At 44.6% G+C, this 15,101-nt stretch overlaps 1 protein-coding gene across 2 annotated transcripts; it reads right to left on the reverse strand.

Annotated features, from left to right (window-relative positions):
* Nucleotides 1–1,392: 1,392 nt before the first annotated feature.
* Nucleotides 1,393–10,643, reverse strand: Npy2r (neuropeptide Y receptor Y2). 2 transcript variants are annotated; one of them, XM_021655683.2, is made up of 3 exons: nucleotides 9,689–10,643; nucleotides 9,187–9,321; nucleotides 1,393–4,461 (listed from the first exon to the last, which is right to left on the reverse strand). In XM_021655683.2, the coding sequence occupies exon 3, from the start codon at nucleotides 4,412–4,414 to the stop codon at nucleotides 3,269–3,271; it is 1,146 nt and encodes a 381-aa protein (XP_021511358.1). In that variant the 5' UTR covers nucleotides 4,415–4,461; nucleotides 9,187–9,321; nucleotides 9,689–10,643; the 3' UTR covers nucleotides 1,393–3,268. The 2 variants fall into 2 exon arrangements, with proteins under 2 accessions (XP_021511358.1, XP_060234473.1); XM_060378490.1 differs by lacking the exon at nucleotides 9,689–10,643 and adding an exon at nucleotides 9,514–9,660.
* Between the last annotated feature and the right edge of the window lie 4,458 nt (nucleotides 10,644–15,101).

The raw sequence follows: 15,101 nt of genomic DNA on the forward strand, positions 1-15,101 counted from the left end.
TAACCAGGGGGAGACTTGTCCTGAATATGAGCTGCAGCATCCAAGAGGCTCAGTTGAATAAAAATGGAAAACCAAGCCAGCCAGCTTGGAAAGACCCATTCTTCCCCAGTGAGCCCATCTACAGCTGTTACCCAGAGACTTCAGGCACCAGCTTCAACAGCCACTCAGGGTTTCCTCAGATCAGACACTCTCCGGGAACTTCGCCCTGGGGCTCTGTCATTAGTGTCCCTGTCACAGAGGTTTTGGCCTCTTGAGCGGAGCCGCTACTGACTTGATCTCCACTATGCAGATCCCATCACCAGACTGTCTACTCTCAGATCATGTGAAGCACTCTAAGAAATCCCCTACCACAATTATATGTAGATTCTACTGCTTCTGTTCTCTGTATTGAGAATCTCAATACAGATGTTAAACAGTCTTTCAGGTCATTAAGATTATCTTCAATAAGATGTAAAACCCTTAAAATAAGATGTACAGCTTGGTCAGCATGTGGTTCCCCTAACAACAGGAGTAGGGGATGTCTCCGGCTCTGTTGCCTGCCTTTGGACCCCTTTCCCCTAGCTGGGCTGCCTTGTCTGGCCACAGTGGAAGAGGATGCACTTAGTCCTGCTGTGACTTGGGGTGCCAGGGTGGGTTGGTACTTCTTGGGGAACTCTCCTTCTCTGAGAAAAAGGAGAGGAAGGAATGGGAAAGGGGGTGTAAGAGTGGGACCTGATGAGAGCAAGGAGGGGGCTGGGATCAGCCTATAAAGTGATTAAATACCTAAATAAATGAAAGAAATAAGATTTATGATGATACAGCTGAAGAGTTTTGATTAAGTCATTAAGAATGATTTAATAAAATTTGAGTCTAAAAGAAGCGACTTTGGCTAGTAGATATATATATTGGATTGTGTGTGAAAATGACAAGATAGAGAGAGAACAAATAGGAATGTCCTATATTAACCTAAAGAAGAGATAATACAGCTCTGGGAAACAACCATAGCATGTACAATGGGAATGAGAAAGCAAATTGATTCAAGAAACAGCTAGGTGTCCTATGAGAATGCAGGAATTGACTGGATATGGGTAAAGACAAGAGAAATATCGGAGCTGGCTCCAGAGAGTAAAGCCCTGGGGAACGGTGCACAGTAGAGCGGTGACAAGCTACAAGTGGGGTTGGGACATTGGAATTTGTCAGGTTCTGCTTGGGACACACTGGTTGTGTGTTGGTGGGACCAGTGCAGACACATTTCATCAGCTGATGGAATTGCAGGCTTGAAGTTCAAGAGAAAGATCTGGCCAGAAGCTGAAAGTGAAGCATTGTCACAGAGCGCTTGTTCGCAGGGAAGCCGGGGACTCAGTGTCAGCCAGGGAGCAGAGCAAGAGCTACATGGAAACTACAGGATTCCTCAAATTCCTTTTATTTTAACATCAAAACCACTACATAAAAGACACTTTATTACTGAACTCACATATGAACTGAATCATACATATGTTAATTGAATTATTAAGTGGATTCCAATAATTTAGCATCATAGCAGGAGGAACATTAACACACAGACTTTGTACAGGATAGGTATTCTGCAAGGGGCATAAAAACTTCACAGCAGCCTTCTACAAATACCGTAAGCAAAGTAATGTCTGTGTCAAACATAAAAAAGCTTATCTTCAGATGGCTGTGCAGAGTCCAACAGAAAATATGTGTTACAATTCTATGATACACTTCAGACACTTCCTAGACCACCTTATACTTATTTGTACTTTTGTTGTTTTTTGCTCCTTTCTGGTATTCCAGAAGAAAAGTTCACTTTGAGACCAGTCTTCTATCTCCACACTGAAAGGAATTTAATAACAGTATTCTGAATTTTAAATACAGACACAAAATTAATATCATAACCAAGCATAAGACTGCATTGACTATTTCTAAAATATAAGGAATATACTCATAAAATCTGCCGTATTTACAGAAAATATGCCTACACTGAAACTACAGCATCCAGAGGAGTGCAACTATGTAACATCTCATTTTCTTATATTTCTGTGCAAACAAAATAGAGTTTTAATTATCTTTGGTTGGGTAGTTTTGAAATAAGAGCTAAATTCATAAAATCATTAAATGAAAATTGCTAATGCAATTTTATAGATTTGCTTTTTTGTATATATATATATATTTTGTTACCCAAAAATATAATCGTTTTGAAAAGAGAAAGCTTTTTATGAAATTTGTTGAAAACCAAACATTTGCCAAGTGAAATGAATGCAGTTTTTGAGCTTTTTTTTTTTTTTTTTACCAAATGGGTCCACTTTAATGAAATTATATTTTTACTTAACATAAATTGATATATTGAAGATGAACTTCAAGGAAAATAATTCTGCCTGTCTGTAAACATTAGAGCTATGGGGGGAGAGGAATTGCTTGCAGCTAGACTCAAGTTGTTACAACATTATTTTCTAGTGTGATTTAATTTTTAATGAGAACTTTGCTCCCATGCAGGAATGGTCATAGACATTGTATAGGTCCAGAAGACTTTGACAATTAGCAATAAGCAATAGGGCTGAGTTGCTTACTTCTTATCTAAACAGTATCTAGACAAAGCAGGAATGCCTCAAAACAAGAAACAAAGCAATGGTCTGCATTGTTTTTTTTAGTTTGATAACTTCAGAATGAAAAAAAATTAAACAATTTGATTTCAGAACAATTAATTGTTCACTGAGTATATAAAGATTTCCCTCATCATTACCAAAATATTAGTCGAATAGCAAATGTGTTTCTTCTCTTGAGGTTCTCTTGCAGTCATCCCATTAGCTAGCAAGCAATGTTTTTCCCGAAACAGTCTCATTTGGGTTTCCTCTCAGGAAGGACAATAAAACCAAAATACCGTCACAGAGAGCCTCTGGCTCCACAGGGATATCTGAGTGGTTTAGCAGCTTTTCACCCAGTGATGAGGGAGCATTGGTGTCCACACCACCTCTGGTTCAGATCCTACTGTGCCTTCAGAGTTAACTCTGACTTCTCCCTTTCAGCCAGGCTGATGCTGACTCCCTGTACAGCTTTCCTTCCCTCCTTTACTCATAATTCAACCTACCATGCGAATGTCAGTAATCAAACCAATGTCAGTATTCTCAAGTCAGCTCTGCCAGCCGTTCTCCAGGAATAATGCTGCCAGAGCTTCCATGCTGATGCTTTTCAGTCAGTACAACGGGTGGGTCTGCATGCACCGACCAGAAAACCAGCCAGATCAGCAGCTCCGGCCACAATTCATCCACGTGCTTTCACGCCTGCTCCCTTAGACGTTAGTAGCCTCTGAGAAAGAGTCAGTGGGACCATTGTTCTTTTTGACTTCCAGGTTCTTTTTGGCCTTGAAGGTCATGGACACCTCTGAGTGAATGGCGTCCAGCCTCTGCTCACAGCGGAAGGCAGAGAGGAAAGCTTTTCTGTAGTTGCTGTTCATCCAGCCGTAGAGAAGGGGGTTGGCGAAAGTGGAGCACATGGCAATAATGTGGAGCACTGTGAAGATGAGCTTGTACTCCTTCAGGTCCAGGACATGGCTGTCAATGTCCACAGCGAGCTGGAAGGCATGGAGGGGCAGCCAGCTGACCGCAAACACCACTACTACGCACACCAGCATCTTCGTGGTTTTGTGCCTTCGCTGATGGTAATGGTCACCGGCAGCTCCAGGACTGACATGGTTCTTCAGCTTACTCCATATACGGATGTAGGAGAAAGTTATGATGCACAGAGGCAAAACGTAGAGGATTAGCAAGGTGGAAAGGCTGTAGACTGTGCCATACATACTCTTCTCCTCCCCGGGCCACTTCTCAGTGCAGGCCACAATCTCAAAGTCAGGAATGATCTCAATCAGTGAGTACTCCCGGAAGATGGCCAGGGGACTTGCCAGCAGGGCACTGATGCCCCAGGCCAGGCCAATAATTAGGAAGCTGATTCGCTTGGAGATCTTACTCTCCAGGTGGTAGACAATACAGCGATGGCGGTCCAGAGCAATGACTGTCAGCGTTATTGTGGACACTTGAACTGCTAGGCCCTGGGCATAGGGCACCAGATGGCACAGGACTGGACCCATTTTCCACTCCCCCATTAAAGTATAGGTAAGGGTGAACGGCAGGCACAGGGTGTTCACCAGAAGATCCGCCACAGCCAGGTTGGCAATAAAAAAGTTGGTTACTGTGCGCATGCTCTTGAATTTGATTACCACGTGGATTACCAGGGAGTTGCCAACTACCCCCAGCAAGATGATGGAGCAATAGGCCACTATGAGGACCACCTGCACCTCAATCAGCTTGGTGCTGTCTATGAGCTCCGGCTCCGGATCAGGGGGCTGCTCTCCTCCAGGAGTGGTGTGCCCTGGCCCGTAGGACTCCACCTTCGCTTCTGCAGTTTGATTCTCGTCTGCCTCTGTACCTACTGGGCCCATCTTCAGCACCACTTCGGGTTCCCTCTGCCTGCGGGCAGCACAGGAATCTATAATAAAAATGACACAGGAAACCGCTAGTGAAACAGATAACCATCCTAAAGGAATTGGTTTAGCTTAGGCTGAGCTCCGCTGGATAGCAGGGCTCTGACTCCTGACACTGCAGATCACATAACAGCTCAATAGAGAGAATGCTCTAAACAAGTTTATTCACAACTAAGCATGGATGAAGCCAGGTATTTGAAATATCAATGATCGTGATAAGAATACATTTTTCTATTGGAGAGAACCAGTTCCGCAATGAATGAGGTCAAATAGATTCCACTTTAATGCACAATGAATGCAGTAAAATTTACCAATTTTATGGTTGCTATGACATCAATGTCAACAAATTAACTTAAAGGAAAGTGTCACCCTCTTAATTGCTCGAAACTTAGAAGTATACACCAGCACACAGTATAGAAAAGGGGCAGATAAGCCCTGTGCTAAGTCCCTGATCTTTGGGAGAATAAAATAAAGCAAGATGAGTGGACTCTCACATACACACTCTTCTTCCACTTGTGCACATAACCACCTCCCTCTTAGTCTCTCGTGTGTGCATGTGTATATGTACTTAGGTGCACACATGTGTCTATAGACAAAAACAAATCTCGGATGTCCTTCCTCCGGTACCATTCATGTTGTTCTTGACACAGGGCTTCTCACCGGCCTGGAGGTCACCACCTGCCCACATAACATACAGCAGAATTCTCCAAAGTCACAGCATTCAAAATATGCCCAATTTTGAAGTTTCTCCCTACTTCTAAATAGAGTTGGTGCCCTGCACCCCAGAGTTCTCCCTCGTGTACAATCTGCTGCACTCGATCTACAATCAAAGCCCTTCAAGTTTAAGAACGAGATGGGCAGTCTAGGTTTTCTGGTTTCCTTGAGACCTCTCGGCAACTACTGTCTTATCTCTACCAGCCACATCTCATGGCATCATTTCTACTACATGAATTTTGCTTGGCTCAATCTCTAACCACATTATTGTTCTTATAGCCATGAATCTTATTTCTGAGTTTTTCTTTCTTTCTTTCTTCCTTCCTTTCTTTCTTTCTTTTTTGCTTTCTTTCTTTCTTTCTTTCTTTCTTTCTTTCTTTCTTTCTTCCTTTCTTTCTTTCCTATTGCTTTCCTTCATTAATTCGTTGGCTTAGTAGGTGAGAGCATGCACAATTCATCATGGTGGCACTGTAACATTTACTGAAACATGCATTCTACAAGCCTCTGCAAACCTGTATCCTAAGGAGAGCCCGCTGGGTGTTAAGGCAGCAGGCAATGCCTCTACTAGATTGTTTAAAGCAACACATTTTTTTACTCTAAATTCACTGCTAAGTGTATAAGAACACGCAGGTCCAGTACCGTGGCGGTAAGGCCTTGTGATTGTGCGTATGTTCACAGAGGTTCCTGCCTTATCCAGAAAATCTTTTAATGGATTTGTTTTTTTATCAATCACAGTTGCATCTACTACCATTGGCTGGCGAATCATGTTTACTGAGCTCACAGACAATGCTGGCTAGCCTCATGGGTCCCCTTTCCTCTCCATCCAACCTCCCCTACTCACTTCACATCTTTCCTGCCTCAGTCCTGCTCTGTAGCACGGAGCTGCACCGAACCTTCCCTCACCCCAAGCCTCCCAGGTCATCAGGATCCTGGTTAGTTGAGCACATGGAGGTAATTAAAGAGCAGAAGGCACGAGGGGAGCTGGGTTAGGGAATGAAGTGCTGGCCGTGCAAGTGTGGAGGTGTGAAGAGAGCCGGATGCCGAGTGCACATCTAGAATCCTAGCCCTTCTCAAGATGGGAGATGGAGACAGAACTCTCCGGAGATTGTGGGTCAGGTATCCAGGTGGATACAGTTGTGAACAAGAGGCCCTGTCTAAAAAACAAAACAAAAGAGTGGAAAGGAAGGACCTACGCCTGAAGTTGTGCTCTGACCCTGGTATGTGTACAATGTCACACCTGCATTCACACACATGCATACATACATATTACCTAAGCACACACAGCATAAATGCTCTACACACATACAGACCCCCCCCACAAGCATACATACCTCACACACCATACCTGTACTCATACACACTTACACATGCGAATGTGCATGCACAAATGTCATATACACATGAACCTCAACACACACATAAATAATTTTTTAAAAGAAAACCACATGATTATATGGCAAGAGGAAGGAAGAAGCCAAGGCTTGCTCCTCCCTCTCTCCGTGCTCTGGGAAGTAGTCTATGATCCTGGTTTCCACAGTGTAGACCTACCATGATAGTTTCCTGTGGAAGGGCCTGTTTCTTGGGCCTACGTCACACTGCCTCTTCCCCTGAGTTAAAGGCAACAATGAAATACTGTTCTTGCAATCCCAAGTTGGCCTAACTTTAAGTCTTCATCTCCAAAACTAATTATATAACCACTTCTTTGCATGGATTCCTTCTCTTCTACATCCCTCAACATAATTTTGTTTTGTGATCTTCTCAAAGCACATTTTAATTTGTTCTCCCATAAAAATAAATCTCAGCTCCTTAGTGTGGTATTCAAGGCTCAATGCCATCTCGGCAGAAGCTCTGTCCTGATGCCCTCTTGATATCCTGATATATATATACTTGCTACTCTGTCATGTTGAATGGCTACCAAGTCAAGTCCACCTCAGGTTTCCCTGTGCCTCTCTTCCCTCTCTGTGGTGAACTGAGGACTCTGTCATTGTCCTGGGCATCCAAAAGGCTCATGCTCCACTGCCCACAACTCAGGCCACACTGTGACTGTTCTAGTTGTCCAACCTAGGACAGCAATCTCTTTGGAGACAAAAACTGGAACTTCTTGATTCATTGCTTAATCACTTAGTGTACCATCTAGTACATTAAAGCCACTCAATAATTGGACAAAACCAAAATAAAGCTAAACCAGAACACAATTTTACTAATACTAGTACCATCTGTTTAATAGAAAGTCAAATTTCTATCCCGTTCTTTACTGAGTATAACAACACTCGGGCTTCCTTGCTGTGCCATAGCAGCCTCATGTCTGTTTTCTGGTTCTTAATCAGGTACTTGCTTCTACAAAAAGTTTGGCCTAAGACCCTCTTAATTCTGTTCTTGATTATAACCTTTTAAACTGCCTATCAGTATACGCCTCAAATAGACACCCCCTCACACACACACCACCCCCAACACACACATCATCTCCTAGCGGCCTGGGAGCTTCTTCTGCATTTTCTGTGTCTGTTTTACTGGCTCATTCTACATAGGTCCACATGGATTTCAAACGGAAATGCTCCAGGGATTCCAGGCCATCACCCATTATGGTAACATGACATTTGAACCGTGGCCTGTTTGACATCCAGTCTCACTTCCCACAGGCTAAGACACTGACTTTGTAGAGTACAGTTACTCAGACCATACTTGTCAGCCAGAGTTGAGAAGACTCCAAAAGTTGGAGTTTGAAGGTTGCACAGATGGAACTGAGTGTCAGCACCAGCCTGCAAGGCACCAGGAAGAGAAGGGCATTTGATTTACAGACACTCTCCTTCTTTCTTTCCAAACCTGTGTTCTCAGCTCTGAAGACCTTTTACTTACAGCTTCTCTGCAGGAATGGTTATTGATCTACAAGCTATTAGCATGTGGACACTAGGAGCTGCACGTAGGCACAGTACTAGCCGTGGGCTAGGGCAAAGCAACACCCAGAACACAGAGTCCATCATTCACAACAGAGCCCCTGGGAAAGTAAAAGAGAAAAAGAGCACACACCTGTGACCCTCCAGAGGCCCCTAATCAAGCCAGAAGCTGGCAGGGGAGAGCTTTTCCTTGAAACAAGGCAAAATGAGACATTCAAGATATTCAAGAAATTTAAACATATGAACAGGTGCACCCTCAGTGAATTTGTTACAGAAGCACTTGGGTGTAGAAAAGGAAATGATTTTTTTTTTCTGAGGCTGGAAGTGCTTCAATGGTGTGGAGGAACTCCTCAAGCTTTGACTGCTTGATGAAATCTGTGCAAACACAGATTTCTGAAACAGAATCACTCCAGGTGGGAAAAGCCAAAGATGGACACTATCAAGTATATCTGCCGGCAATGCTTTCCCAGAGAAAACCCCCAGGCGCTAGGCTACAAACTACAACTGCCTACACCTGTTGGTCCTTCTGTGAGGGGAGATGGGACTTTAACACTGCCACATATGATGGTTTGCCCACGTAGAGCGATGGGTGGGTCGTTAAAGCGTCTGTGACTATTTCTCTTCCCTGCATCTGCTGTCCCTGTCTCTGACACATAGTGTTGTCTCCCTCAGGCCACTGGGATTTTAATGACTGGCTCCTCCTAAGAAAGGCATTTAAACATTAGTGTCACCTCCTGCACCCCAACCATAGATTTCTTCTAGCAGGTGATCCCTTCCGGGGGAAATGAAAGGAACTCTAAATAAATGTCTATTTTTTTAAATAGCTTTGGAAAAGCCAACATGATCTTGTATCTAAGAAAGCGCTTGGTTTTTAAAAAGGCAACAGAATCATTTCTTACTGTCTCAAACTGAGTGCTCTACCAAGGAACAGTCAATAATCTTCAGTAGAGAAAAAAAAAAGTCTATCAAAAGAAGAACTAACCTGCCCATTTCCCGTGTTCCAGCTAAATGCGGGGAGAGAGGCTCCCCCTAGAAACACCTCCCCACCCCTGTTCCCTGGACAGGACCCCAGGCTTCTTTAGGGCTGTTCACCTCAGAAGGAAAGCTGGCGTTTGAACTTACTGCGTCGGCCCTTGTGTTTCTGTTCAGAAGAGGAAGCCGGGAATGTGCAGCCAACAGATTATCTAGACAGCCCGTTCCGAGGCGGCCCTGGGAGGCTTCCAAAGCAGGTCCGATTCTGAGTGGGACAGCGTGAGCCTGCGAGCAGGAGAGAGAGAGAGACACTGCGATGCTGTCACAGCCTGGCTTCTCCCTGGACCTCTAAAGGCGCTTGATCGGGGACCCTGCACTGCATCGCGCAGAGCCCAGTGGGAGGGTGTGCGAAGAGGGAGGAGGGTCGGAGATGGAGGTGGAGGCGAACCCCGCCCTGGAAGGAAAGAACGTAGGTACCAGGGCAGCGGAGCTCAGGCCTCTCGGGGGATTGAGCCCTGTAAGTTCCCGGTGGTCAGGGACGCAGGGACAACGTCTGCCAGCCTCGGTTGCCCGCGCGCAACTGCGCCCTAGCAGCGCAGCGCCCCAGCCACCGCTCCCAGCAGCTCGACTCTGCCCTTCTGAGTTCACCTACTCTGCGGAGGAAAGCCAGGGTCGGGGCGAGCCCCTGCTGCGGGGAGGAAGTCGCGGTCGGTCCCCAGCTACACGAACGAGGTGCAGACACCTCGGGCTTGCCGGAGTCCGCCTGGAAGGGGCTCTGCACCTCAACGCCCCGGGAATCCCACTCCGCTCTGCGAGTTTCCTGGTGTAGGAGCGAAGAGCGGCCCCTCGGAGCAGCTGGATCCCAAGGACAGGCAGGCAGCTCGCCGCGCCACAGCGAGGGCGCGCAGCGGCGGTGCCCAGTCCAGAGCCCGGTGGTCCAGCGGCAGCAGTGCCCTTAACAGGTGTCCATGGAACCTTGCGCCTTCGGAGCACAAACCGGAGGTGTCCCGCGGTCGGCTGGCCAAAGCTGTCACTCAGAAAGAATGACGAGTACAGCGGGGAGTCTCAAACCAGTCTTTCTTTGTCCAGTTACTTGACTTCAAAATTCTTCCCCCTTGGATCTTAGAGCATCCGAGATTTCGGAGGAATCTGGAGAGCGCGCCTCGGGAAATGTTCTAGTTTGGAGCCTGCAGGCTGAATTCCCTTGTAGGAGTGAAACAGGACAGGCAGGACTTCTAGCCACCAGCGCTGGGAGGGCGAGGGGAGCTGCTTCAACTTTACTCCCCCAAACTCTTCGTTCAAAGGCAGTCCTTCCGGAGGTGTGAGGCAGGTCGCTTTTCCCTCCTCAGTTTCAAAGGGGGCAGTAGAGCCTTGCCCGGAGGAAGCACGCGCTGGACGCTTGGCTCCCTTAAACACACTGTCACCTCACTGCCTTGATTTGCTGTTGCTTTGCTGTGTTTTGTTCCGTTTTTAATTTCTGAAATGAGAACGGTCACACTGGTTCTCAGAATTTCTCTGAAACACGCAAAAAGAAGTCGGTTTAGATTAATTTTCGGTTTAGATTAACTTTCTCTGTCTAAAAAAAAAAAATCAAAGTTGCACTTAGCTATTTTTAAAAGATAATAAATCCTCCCCCACATCATAGTATTAGTTACTCCCGTGACCCAGCATGTCACATGCCCTAATCTTATTTCACAGGGCATATGAAATTATGAAATCTAAAATCAATCTTCAGTTCATGTGATGTCATGCTAGAGAAACTGTCTACAAAACAGAGTACCGGAAGTAAACAGGCCTGCCGGTAGAACTGCTTGAAGTCCTTCTGTCCGTGTTTCTGGTTTCGGGAAAAGGCTCTTGCTCACACATGCTGTAGTTGAACAGAATCCGTGTTTGCTTTTTTATTTTTATTTTTTTTAAGAGACACTGTGGAATGAGGGCTCCTAAGTCATCATACATGCTGGAGTGGCTGCCTCTGAGCTGCAGCTTCACCCTTTTTCCTGTTTCGTTGTTTGTTTTGTTTGAGGACTGTGTCTTATTAAGTTTCCCAGGCTGTCCCAGTAGCCCAAGCAGGCCTTGACCCTGCTTGGCTTCCTAAGGAGTTGGCCTGGCAGTCTGCACCATCAAGTCCAGCTTTCCATGATTCTTAACGTCGGGAAGATGAAGATGAACTACAGATGCTTAGCACTAGTCCTCTTCGAAACACAGAAGCAAATACTGAAGAAAGCTGGTGAGCAGTGTTGCTGAGAGTAATTGTTTTGGAGGATTTGAACCCATTTCTCCAGCAGTGCTTGCACTAAACACTCCTCTCATAGCACTGGCTTTCGAAGGCTTCTAAGCAGCCATATATAAGCATTGAGCTCGCTCCCTTCGGCACACTCTGATCAACAACTCTAGCAATCACAAAGGGCTTCCACGACTCATGTCTTTCAGTAAAGTACAGAATTTGCTGAGAATCTGATCCATGAGGTGAAAGTACTTCACAGTGCGACGTATTGTCAACGTGTTTTTGCCAGCTGGAGACACCGCACATCCGGTCCTAAGTAAAGTCTGCTAAGGCGTATGTGTGAGAAACCACAGGGAAAGTGAACCCTCCGAGGAAGGGCCGTAAGCCTGTCGAGTGGCCTACTAGTGATTACTCCAAATGGAAACAGGACAGGCTCATCAAGCCTGATTTCTCTTTGTTGAGTACTTCAGTTCTTTGGGCCATTTCATACCTTTCCAGAAAAGGTGCTAATCATTCTTCAGACGGGGAGAAGGTAGAAGCCCCAAAATGCCTACATAGCTAGGGTGAACAGTATTTGTGCACTCACAGGATAGACAGTGGGAGAAAGCAGAAAATGGTAAGCACTCACACAGACCAAGGAATGCACGGCACACACAGGAGCGGAAAGCAGAGGCCTGTTCTCAGGCTCCAACAACTGCCCTGCAAAATCTCATTGTTTAAAAAAGATCTCTCTCTCTCTCTCTCTCTCTCTCTCTTTTACAAGAAGCAAAGTTTATATTCTTAAAAACTTAGACCAGTGAGATGGCTCCAGGGCCTGCAATGTCACCAAGCCTGACAACCTGAGTGAGATCAGGGGCCCCTCAGAGTTGAAAGAGAGAATCTTTTCCTACACATTGTCACCTGAAGTACACACACTCACACACACACACACAGACAAACACACACAGAGACATACTTAAACACACATACACACACTTAAACACACATGCACACACATACCTGCATATACCATACAGGCAGACACACACCTACACAACACACCCTACACACAAACACCTACACACACACACACACACAAGCACACACATACCTGCATATACCGCACAGGCAGACACACCTACACACACACACACACCTACACACACACACACACACACCCTACACACATGTGTAAATGTAATGAAGCATCTTTTGAAATAAAATGGTGCAAAGTGATTTCTTAAAAGTCAAGGTTCCAAGTGAGCATATCAAAATAAATACAAGTAGACAGAAAGGTAGAAGAAAGAAAAAAGGGCAAGAAGGAGCGAGCAGTCCTCTGGACCATGGAGGATCTGCTCAGAGACCTCCAGGAGATGTCTGAAACCATAACAAACGTGTCTGTAAAGTCTGACCCCGAAAGACTAACAGAAGCAAGCAGCAATGAAGTAGAACAATTATAGTAACAGAATGTAGTAAACTCTTTATAAGCACGTCTATTTTGCGCATCGTCCTGTAGGTAACTTTGTCTTGCGATGAGGAGAGGTGACTCCTCTCTTTGGCATATATGAATCACCCTGCTATCGCACTGTGGGGCCATTGCTGTAAAACAAGGATTGCTTCTCCACGGACGGTCAACACTTCCACAGTCATTCTCAGAACCAGCGGAGGTGGCCACCAAGTGACACAGACACTGGTAGCATGTGTGTTATAGATACACTAGACGTTAACATGACTCATACCCTGGGCAGGATACATAGAATATGACAGCACAAAATTTCATCATCATATTGCTCCAAACAGCTTGCAGTTTCAAATTATGAGCTGTTTATTGTTGGAATGTTCCATTTAGTGAGTAGAAAATTGAAATACTGGAAAGTAAAACCTTCAGTGAAGAGGAGACTAAAGAGATATTTGCAGTATAGACCTCTATGTTTCTCTACATTATACCCTCTGGTGTTATTTGATATCTGATAATTCTCCTCAAATACGCTTTAAAAAATGGCTCCACCAATTTCCTCCATCCCACTGCCTATCCCTCAGCACATGCAAATCTAAAGGGCGGAGAGCCGCAAACTGGCTGCCAAATATGCTTTCCACTGCTACAGGGTATTCAGGAGGAAACCAGCCGCAAAGTGGGCGGGTGTGTGGAGGCTCCCACTTCTGCAATGTTGCCCCAGGTGGGGCAGCAAGTCAGCAAGGAGGCTATAGAGATATCTGACCTCCTTACAGCAGGAGAGAGAGAGCAGAAGGGAGACGGGATAGAGAGAGGCAGAGGGAGGGGGCAAAGAAGAAAAGAATGGACAGCAGCAGTAGCTGGGCCCTCATGGTCCCTTCAGAGGTATGGTCCCATGAGGAGACCAGCAGACTTGCCTGGATCAGTTTCTTTCCCTTCCAAATAGTCGAAGCTACAGGTCATGCCTTCAACACATGGTCCATGAAGAGGACATTATAGATCCCCAACCTAACACCAAATACGTCATTTTCTTCATATTTCTGTTGAACTAGTGTTCACAGTCAAACTGCTAATGGAATAATTATGGTGTTTTAGGTAGCTGGGTGAACAAATTTGAGAACAGTTTGTCGTTTAAAAATAAAAAAGTTCAGTGGCTTCATTATAGAGACTCAGTTTATTGTACAGTTTATTGTACAAAGTAAATCATGGTGTGATTTGCTCCAGTCTAAAATTCATACTGAGAGCAAAGGCCTCTCCCACACAGAAATAATTTCATTTTTATTTTGGTTAAGAAAGTAATTTATAACCATAATAAAAAGTCAGCAATGACAAAGACAGAAAGAAAAACATCCTCTGTTCAGTAGATAGTTTTGCAATAATAGTGTTGTTTATCTGTGTTCTCCAATACAGCAGCTAGACACACATGGCTACTGAGCACCTGAAATGGGCAAGTGTGAAACTGATTTTTAATTTAATCTTAATTTGTTCACTAAACTAAATAGCTATGTAGGGGCAATGTAAGCTGTGGACAATATATGTCTAAAAGTTTGCAAATCAGGATCTTCATTTTTGGAATATGGGTATAAATTCTCATGACTATTTTTTATGTAGTTTAGTTTGGTTTTTTAAGACAGGGTTTTACTGTGTAGCTGTGGCTGTGCTGGAACTTTCTCTGTAGAGCAGGCTGGCCTTGAACTCTCAGAGATCCACCTGCCTCTGCCTAACTAGTGCTGAGATTAAAGGCCTGGGCCTGGCTTGAGCTCTGATTATATGTAAACATCACGACCCTAATAATATGTCACAGATTTTTTTTTCATTTCCTTACATGCAAATATATATTCCTTTAATGGTTGCCTGGGCCTAAACTGAATGGATACATTCTGATTTTTTTTTAATCTCTGTTACAGAGGAACCCTTCAGTTATCTTATGTATGTTTATAGTACACTGGTCAAGTTCTTCGGAGGCAGGAAATATCAGGGTGCTTTTGAGTTCAATAGATATTTTTTTTTCTTCTGCATAGGCTTGAGATGCTACAGTCCCAGAAAAATTGACAGCCACAAAGTTTCCCTAAGCCAGTGATTTTCAGGGAATCATCTCACAAATTCAAAGAATGAAATTCATGTGCTACAGAGGGTGCACTTTAGAGAATTGATTATAGATTATAGGTGGTAATAAGAGGTAGAAAAATAGATAATAGAGAGATGACAGATAGATGGTAGATATATAAATGATAGATGATAGATCAGATAGATGATAGTAATAAATAAATGTGTGTGTTTGTGTGTGAGAGAGAGAAAGAGTGAACGAGAGAAAGAGAGAGAAGGGCTACAATACAGCAAGAGATCTCAGCAAACAGAATCATCAAGCTTCTGGTAGGCAGTTGACTGGAATTCCTTAAAGACTTTATG

Source organism: Meriones unguiculatus, chromosome 2 (genome assembly GCF_030254825.1).
Source record: "Meriones unguiculatus strain TT.TT164.6M chromosome 2, Bangor_MerUng_6.1, whole genome shotgun sequence".
NCBI lineage: Eukaryota > Metazoa > Chordata > Mammalia > Rodentia > Muridae > Meriones > Meriones unguiculatus.